This window comes from Nansenia antarctica (genome assembly GCF_963989245.1).
Source record: "Nansenia antarctica genome assembly, contig: SCAFFOLD_236, whole genome shotgun sequence".
NCBI classification, from domain to species: Eukaryota; Metazoa; Chordata; class Actinopteri; order Argentiniformes; family Microstomatidae; genus Nansenia; species Nansenia antarctica.
In genome coordinates this window covers 66,642-75,986 of record NW_027662877.1, presented here as the reverse complement: position 1 = coordinate 75,986, position 9,345 = coordinate 66,642, and the positions used below count along the sequence as shown (strand labels likewise).

Here is a 9,345-nt window from a genome sequence, read left to right as displayed (position 1 = left end):
TTGCTTCAGTTCTTGCTGATACTTATTAGTGGGCTTGCTTTAGCAAGTTCAACTATTGTTGTTGCTCATACATAATAGATATCTCTATCTATCTATCTATCTATCTATCTATCTATCTATCTATCTATCTATCTATCTATCTATCTATCTATCTATCTATCTATCTATCTATCTATCTATCTATCTATCTATCTATCTATCTATCTATCTATCTATCTATCTATCTATCTATCTATCTACACTACCGGTCAAAAGTTTTAGAGCACCTACATTTTTCCAGTGTTTATTGAAATGTACGCAGTTCAATGTAGTCTGAAATTAAAAAATAAATTGGAGATAAACAAATAAATCATGGAACTATTCTGTTTAACTCAATTTCATCTAAATGTTTGACTCATCAAAGAAGCCACCTTTCCAGATATAACAGGTAGTTTTGACATAGGCTAGAAGTATGTTTTGGGTCATTATCTTGCTGTAGGATGAACCCCTGACCAACACTGCAAAGTGCTGTGGTAGCCCTTTTGGTTCAGGGTGCCAGTCACTTTGTGCCGACGTTGGATCCACCAAAAGAGCCCCAGATCATCACGCTTCCTCCTCCATGTTTGACAGTTGGTGTCATACACTGAGGAACCAGCCTGTCACCTTCTTGACGGTGTACAAAAATCCTGTGTGATGAATGCTGCTGCGTCATGGCCCAAGCAAGCCTCTTTTTCTTATTTTGCCATTTTATCAAAGGCTTTCTTACTGCCACTCGACCTGTCAAGCCTGCAGCTTGAAGTCTTCTCTTCTCTTTAAGCTGTGCTTGAAGCTGTTGTCCTGTGAAACGCCTATCACGCAAGCTGTTGACTTGCAGAAACTTGTCTTTTGATTCTGTTATGGCTTTGAGTCTCCTGGACCTCTTCCTGTCAGTTTCCTCTAGTTTCCATGTGCCTTTTGATGGTGTGGGGACTACTCACGGAGGACACCTTGGCTTACTTTGCAATTTCTCTAAAGGAAAGATACACTTTTAATGGTTATAATGGTCTGCCTGTATTCCTTTGTTAATTGCCTTTTCATTGCCACTAGGCTACTTCTCGTAGTGCAATATAGTCCAAATAATGCTTCAGAAGGTGTAGTAACGCAGTCTGTTCCAACACAGAGCCCAGCAATCACAGACGGACCCAGACGAATTTGGACCAGCCCAATAACGGCCAGATCAAGTCATATCACGACTAGTTAGGCCCAGAATATCTGGCCCAGAATATCAGTGTGGAACATCATTAAAAAGAAAAATAACACACTGATGAGATCAGCAATCGCAAACGGGCTGGTAGGACAAGGAAGACTTCCACAGTGGATGGCCAAAGAATGCTCACCATAATTAAAATAAATAAATAAATGAATTCAATAATGAAATAACACATGACATATTCTAAGATGTGACATGATGTTTTATTTGCTTATGGTTTAGATTTGGCCTTCAAAATCTTGGGTTCTCTCAAAGGCAATGGTTAGTAAGGCGCTACAGTCCAACGAGTGAAATATTAAAGGAATACATTACAATGGTGATTGTTTGAGTTCAATGTAATGAGTTGGTAGTTGTGTAGGATATAGTAAGAGAGAACATCACCATTACTGAGTATTCCAGATATCACATTTAACACATACAGTACATACACATCATGTTGCGTGCCTGGTGGACCAGTGTTGACTGTGTTTGTCTAAGTGACAGAGCTGGGCCCAGAGCGGATAGCCATGGCTGGGGCTAAGGTTATGGGTCATGTAATCATTAATACACAGTGTTTTTGTAACAAGTAAGACATTAATCACACCTTCTCACTTCTCTTTTCTCCACTTCCAACTGCATGTGCACGCGCACACACACACACACACACACACACACACACACACACACACACACACACACACACACACATCCCTCTCACCCCTCTCACCACCCACACAAACGTCTGTGTGACTGGCACAGTGAGAGAAAATGGCTGACGTGTTTTAGATGATACTAATTTAAGGTCCTTAAGTATGGTTTTATGATCTGGCTCGGGAGTGTTTTCTTGGTCGTACTCAGGTAAGACAGTGTTGACATGACGCACGTCTCTATTACAGGTTAAAACTGTGTGTGTGTGTGTGTGTCCGGAGGGTTGGGGTAGGGGGTGTTGTAGGCGTAGAGGTCATTGGGTAATTTTACATTTGTTAGGTTCTCCTTATCAAATAGAAGTTTGAGTATGAGTTAGAATTTTGTTGACTTGTTCAAACAAACAAAAAATTCAAAAAGCTTTAGGAGGGTCACTCTATGGTTTTGGAAACTACTATTATAAACACTCATGATACACATACAGACAACATAAATGATCCACTCAAAGTAAACTGATGAAATTCGTCTCATTCCAGTATTTTGTACATAGTCATAGCCCTGGCAAAATCTATTGTGTTGTTGAAATGATGATAGATTGAAATCTTGATGTTCTTAGCGACAGAACAGAGGCTTCTGAGGGTACAACCAGAACAGTGCTCTGTTTGGTAATTAGTCCTGTTGTAAGTAACATATTGTTAAGTTATGGGTATGTAAAGTACGTAAAGTTATACGTTTTGGGTACATAGCCTAAAGTTACCGCTTTCTTCGACTCCTCTCCTTTATTTGTATTAATCTGTTAACATACATGAAAACAATACAGGTTATTTTTCAATGCTTATGGGGTCGCCCAGCTGACACAGTTGATCTTTGTCTGCCCTCAGTTGGATTTGGTCTCACATCACACGTCTACTCCAGAAGCTAACATACTAACCTATCACAGAGAAGCTAACATACTAACCTATCACAGAGAAGCTAACATACTAACCTATCACAGTAGAGGCCTGATCTGCTACACTCACATTGGGTATTGATGTGTTTCTTTGATTTGTTTGTTTGTCATTTGAACTCTTGTTATCACATGTCCTCCTTACTGTCTGGCTGTTATCACATGTCCTCCTTACTGTCTGGCTGTTATCACATGTCCTCCTTACTGTCTGGCTAAAACATTCTTGAGTTGCTTTTAACCACATATCTAGGATCATATTACCATACTAACAATCCTAACCTTAACCATTAGGAGAATGAGAAAGTACATACAGCCCAGAATGGTAGGTAAGGTAATTCATGAACCTTATGAGTGTGTGTGTGTGTGTGTGTGTGTGTGTGTGTGTGTGTGTGTGTGTGCGTGTGTGTGTGTGTGTGTGTGTGTGTGTGTGTGTGTGTGTGTATGTGTGCATGCTGAAACTTGCTGATCATGCTCACACCTACACAGGTTCTGCTTACCAGCCAAATAGTTCCGGAAGGCTATCACACACTCACAGTCACAAGTATAGATACACGTTGCACAAGACCACTGGTATATGTCTGCGGAGACAACACATGAAAATACCAAAACTCTCCACCCCCATTTCTCTCAGAACCTGGTCTATGGAGGACATCTTTAGGAAATGTGTATACAGATTCAATATGTGGAACATTCTTCATAAAGGAAATACTGTATGTGTGTTATGTCAAACTCCAACTGCCAGCTCGGAGCATGCATGCATATTCCAACTGCAAGTAAATGGAGCTACAGGATGTCTACAACCCTCTTTATCCTGCCTAATAACAAGCTGCACCCCGCCTCTGGAACTCTCTCCCCCAGCCACTCAGAGACTCTGGAACTCTCTCCCCCAGCCACTCAGAGACTCTGGAACTCTCTCCCCCAGCCACTCAGAGACTCTGGAACTCTCTCCCCCAGCCACTCAGAGACTCTGGAACTCTCTCCCCCAGCCACTCAGAGACTCTGGAACTCTCTCCCCCAGCCACTCAGAGACTCTGGAACTCTCTCCCCCAGCCACTCAGAGACTCTGGAACTCTCTCCCTCAGCCACTCAGAGACTCTGGAACTCTCTCCCCCAGCCACTCAGAGACTCTGGAACTCTCTCCCCCAGCCACTCAGAGACTCTGGAACTCTCTCCCCCAGCCACTCAGAGACTCACACTCACTCTCCACTTTTAAATCCTGACTCAAAACCTACCTGTTCTCCCATGCATACAACCATCTCCCTCCCCCCCCTGGACATTGCTGTATTAATTGTTCCCTGTGCCTGTTCGTTAATACTGTGTTCTGTACATGTGCTCATGTTATCTGTCGCTTGTGGTTTCCGTGTTTCTGTATATCCTTACTGTCAGCGTCTTTGAGCCCCGGAAAAGCTCTATATAAGTATAATGAATTCTTATTATTATGTCGTAAATGTAAAGCCCTTAAAACCTCTCTGTGTGTGTGTCTCCGTGTCTCTCTCTCTCTCTCTCTTTATTTAACCTGTGGCTTCTGGTCTTCTCCTCAGGCCTGTTTATCAACACAAATGTCTGTCTTCAATGTCTTCAATCACTCCGACTACGCCAACTCTTCATCCGACGAGAGCAGCGAGTACTGCCGCTTCGAGGAGGAATTCAAGTACATTCTGCTCCCTGTTAGCTACGCTCTGGTCTGTGTGATCGGCTTGGCTCTCAACGCCACGGCGATGTACGTCATCGTGTTCCGCACGAAGCGCTGGAAACCCTCCACGGTGTACATGTTCAACCTGACAGTCTGTGACACTCTCTACATCCTCACCCTGCCCTTCCTCATCTACTACTACGCCGACGGGAACGACTGGCCCTTCAGCGACCCCCTCTGCAAACTCATCCGCTTCCTCTTTTACGCCAACCTCTACGGTTCCATCCTGTTCTTGTGCTGCATCAGCCTGCACCGTTTCCTGGGTGTGTGTTACCCGGTCCGCTCGTTGAGCTGGGTGAGCGCCCGTCGCGCCCGGCTGGTTTCGGTAGCCGTGTGGGCGTGTGTGCTGCTCTGCCAGGCTCCGGTCCTCTATTTCTCACGCACGAAGGACGAGGGGACGGAGAGGGTGTGCTACGACACGACCAGCCCCGAATTATTCGACGACTTCCTGGTCTATAGCTCGGCCGTGTCCGTGTTGATGTTCGCGCTGCCTTTCATGGTGGTGATGGTGTGTTACGGCCTGATGGTGAGGAAGCTTTTGGAGCCGAGCTGGGGGGAGGGGCTGGGCGAAGGAGGCGCCGGGGGGCTGGCGGCCCTGCGCTCCAAACAGAAGTCGGTGAGGATGATTATTATCGTGCTGGCGGCGTTCATGCTGTGCTTCCTGCCCTTCCACCTGACCCGAAGCCTGTACTACTCCTTCAGATACCTGAGGCAGGTCAACCCCTCACAGGTGAGGTACCAGAACTTTGTTCAGATGCCACAGAACTGTACTGTACCCAGTAAACAAAGAGTCCAAAAGACGTCCTCCTCAGGGAAGCCGGAATGTGAGTTCAGATGACGTCTTATGGACTACAGAAGTCGATTCTGTAGTCCATAAGACGTCCCAAAGACATCATCTGGACGTCCTAGAAAGACGTCATCTGAACCCACATTCCGGCTTCCCTGAGGACGTCTTTTGGACTCTTTGTTTACTGGGTAACTACTATATTGAATACACAGTATTACTGCAACCTACAACTGTACTTTGCTCTATTGGAATAACTAGCCTATATCAAGCTTTTGTGCCAAAATGTTATCATTATAAAACACTTTTTCTTTCAATCTCCCTTCCTAGGTGAGCTGCGGGCTTTTGGAAGCTGCTAGCCTGGCCTATAAGGTGACACGGCCCCTAGCGAGCGCTAACAGCTGCCTTGACCCCATCCTCTATTTCCTGGCTGGACAGGGAGCCCGTAGCAACCTCACCAAGAAGAGCAAGGCGTTACCTAGGAAACCGGGAAGTGTGACAGCAGCCCTATCGACACCGCTTTGACCAACAACAAAGGACAATCCAAAAACAATATCCTAATATCTCTAATAGGTCTGAGGAGCTTTGGAACTTCAAGCTGCTTCCATTGGAATAACCCCTTTGATATGTTCTAATGAAGAGATGGACAAGGGCAAAGACACTGGATGACCGGTCCCTCTAAATGGAATATCACCATTCCCGAATTGGATCTCGGATATCCGTCAAAGTTGACCATTTACAGAGACATCATAATTGCACCTTGATGATATTATAATACATTTTTAATTGTATCATTATGGCGGTGTCTATTATTGTTGTGTCTTCCTGATACTGCCTGGTACACATTTAGATACTCCATAGAGGACCTACTCTTCATTTAGATACTCCATAGAGGACCTACTCTTCATTTAGATACTCCATAGAGGACCTACTCTTCATTTAGATACTCCATAGAGGACCTACTCTTCATTTAGATACTCCATAGAGGACCTACTCTTCATTTAGATACTCCATAGAGGACCTACTCTTCATTTAGATACTCCATAGAGGACCTACTCTTCATTTAGATACTCCATAGAGGACCTACTCTTCATTTAGATACTCCATAGAGGACCTACTCTTCATTTAGATACTCCATAGAGGACCTACTCTTCGGGAACAGGCAGTAGTGGTTCTCTTAACACCTAAATGACACTGGCGACGTTACCTCAGCGGCGCGTGGCGGAACTTTTGCTTTGCCTATTTTTCTTACGCCACTTGCGTTTCTACCACGGAGCTGCTACAGTCAGCCCTATCTCTGTATATTGAGTTTGTCTTTGATAATGGCCATCAATAATACAGGGCTGCCAAGTTTCACCAAAAGTTTGGAGTGAGATTTTTTGGCGGTGGAGCGACCCAAAACTGTGCACGTTTTGGCAGCGACGGCCCCTCTCTCCCACCCAATTATTTGTGCTAGTTTCCTGCAATTTTACATGTTGTTCATAATAAACCAGCACAAGAAATGAAAAATAATTAACATTTTATAAAACAAGAAAAAAATTCAGACAATATATCATATTTATGAAATTTTAATAAACAAATACAGTAGCCTACAGACTCTAAAATAAAAAATTACCCCATCAACAGGACTCAGCCCCTTGGTCAGCAGCAGAAAGACCCGTGGTCATCATCTTATATACAGTGCATTGCTCATAGATGGCTATCATGTTATACAGTACATACCAGGTGTTATGAAGGCCCACAATTTAGAGCCAGTTAGTTTCCCCAAATCAGCCCTATTTTGCCCCTGTTATTTCCTTTATTATTTTCCATACTATGCATGTACGTTTTCATGATAGTGTATGTATGTTGTTATTGTAATTGTATAAGTTCTGTCTTAGATTTGTTTAGTATTGTGTAAGCGCCAGATTAGTGGGCGTGGTTTTGAGTGGCGTACGTGACCGGATGTATGATTGGCGTACGTGACCGGATGTATGTTCGGTTGGTGTATATATAGCGACGGAAGTGGTCTGTGCGTCAGAGTGATGAGAGTAACGAGAGTGAGAAGGAGAAGCAGAAGGAACGAGAAGTCGATCTAAGATGGCGGAGTCAGTAAAACGCACACCGTGCTGAAGCTGAAGACCTGAAGAGTGATTATCGAGTTTTACCACTGTGACAGAGGGCAAACCTTACAGCAGCAATTCAACATCTCTCAACAGTCCACAAGGAGAACGGGAGACTCTGAGTGTCGGAGGAGACCTGCCTTTGGCATTGACTGTTAGTAGTGAATCACGGGCTACCCGCAGCACCGCGGGAGTTCGGAGTTCGTTGAGTTGGCAGCGCTAGCCCAGTTTAGCTGTGTCCCCGTTAGCCAGCCTTGCTAGCCGCCGGCTGCTAACGTTGGACCAAGCGAGACCCAAGCTGGACAGAGCCGTCGCCTTCACGAGGTGGATTGCGACCGACCGTGGACCACCGGACCTGAGCCATTCACACCTCGTCGTGGACTACGAAGAAGCCCCTTTCCCTTCGAGTTGCTACGTCACCCCCCCCCTTTGTCTGCTGCCTTCCTCGAAGCACATGCGAGCTCCAACCAGGCCTCAACGCGCTCCTTTCAGTCCGGGACTCTAAGCCTTTTCCAGGCCAGGCCCTGCGTGTGAGTGAGTGATTGAGTGTGTGTGTGGCCGGCTGGGAGGGAGTATATACGGGGATGTATATATCATTTGTCTAAATAAATGTGTTTGTTCATCTTTGCTACATTACTGTGTGTTTAGTTGTCTGTTAGCTAATGCTAATGCTAATGCTAATTCTAATGCTAATGCTAATGCTAGTACTGCTAGTCTAAAGGGTTGCTGGCGCCCCCTGCCTGTATCCTCCTACACTGCCGATTTAGCTCCGAGTTAGTTAGATAACCAGCCCTTCCTAAATTCTACAGTCCTTTAGCTACTCCCTGGTTACAATTGGTCCTTCGAGCCGGATAGGTTGTGTAGTGATAGCATGGCTGAGCGCAGCCAACCAGACAAGACAGTTACCCCCCCTTCTCCGCCCCCTGAGCCAGAGCCACGACCACAGAGAGTCCCGCGGTTGCCTCCGAGGTTACAGGAGTATGAGCTTGAGCTCGAAAGCTCACTGAGTGGTAGTGAGGAGCGCACTCCACGGGATACAGTGGTCGGAGAGGCCGAGGTGTCCGCCGGCGCGCGGGTGGCTAGCACCGAGACAGCCATCAAAGAGCACCAGCCTGAGGATGAGATGGCAGAACAGCAGGGTTTTGCCGTAGAAACGGAAGAGCAGGAAGGAGAGGCCCGGTCCGACAGCGCCTGCGGGCGGAAGAGGGAGGGCCTCAGCCTTAACGATCTGCCTCCCAGTACGGCGCGCTCGAGACCTAGCTCCTGCCGTTCAGTGGCTTCCTCCCGGTCCAGGGTTTCCGTGGGCAGTTCTGCCTCTGGGGCGGATAGCATGCACTCCAGAGGGAGTAGTGCCGCGCTGTCAGAATGTATGCGCCAACAGGCCGAGATGGCGTTAGAGCGGGAACGCCTCCAGTTCGAGCGTGAACGCCTCCAGATGGAGGGGGCGGAACGCGCGGCGGAGAGGCAGCGCCAGGAGGCGCTAGAACGTGAACGCCTCCAGATGGAGGGGGCGGAACGCGCGGCGGAGAGGCAGCGCCAGGAGGCGCTAGAACGTGAACGCCTCCAGATGAACGGAGCGGAACGTGCGGCGGAGAGACAGCGCCAGGAGGCGTTAGAGAGGGAACGTGCGGCGGAGAGACAGCGCCAGGAGGCGTTAGAGAGGGAACGCATCCAGTTCGAGCGCGAGCGCCTCCAGATGGAGGGGGCGGAACGCGCGGCGGAGAGGCAGATGGCGAGAGAGCAACTGCACGCGGAGAAGATGGAGGAAATGATGCAGACCATGCGCGACGTGTGCATCAGCAGAGCTCCGTCGGCCCGTAGCTCCAGAGCATCATCCGCACGGCCCTCTCGAGTGCCATCTCCTGAACCCCCCGCCGATGGCTCCATGACCCCCGCCATGACTGTCCAACTACAGGCCCAGCTGACCACCTTGAAGGAAGAGGACCAGGGACCCGACCGCTACGCGGC

At 47.3% G+C, this 9,345-nt stretch overlaps 1 protein-coding gene across 1 annotated transcript; it reads left to right on the top strand.

Annotated features, from left to right (window-relative positions):
* Positions 1-4,357: 4,357 nt before the first annotated feature.
* Positions 4,358-5,800, top strand: LOC308175414 (P2Y purinoceptor 2-like; the record flags this gene model as incomplete). The annotated part of the gene is made up of 2 exons (XM_080551082.1): positions 4,358-5,221; positions 5,606-5,800. 2 exons carry the CDS (start codon positions 4,358-4,360, stop codon positions 5,798-5,800), a joined length of 1,059 nt encoding a protein of 352 aa, XP_080407208.1.
* Between the last annotated feature and the right edge of the window lie 3,545 nt (positions 5,801-9,345).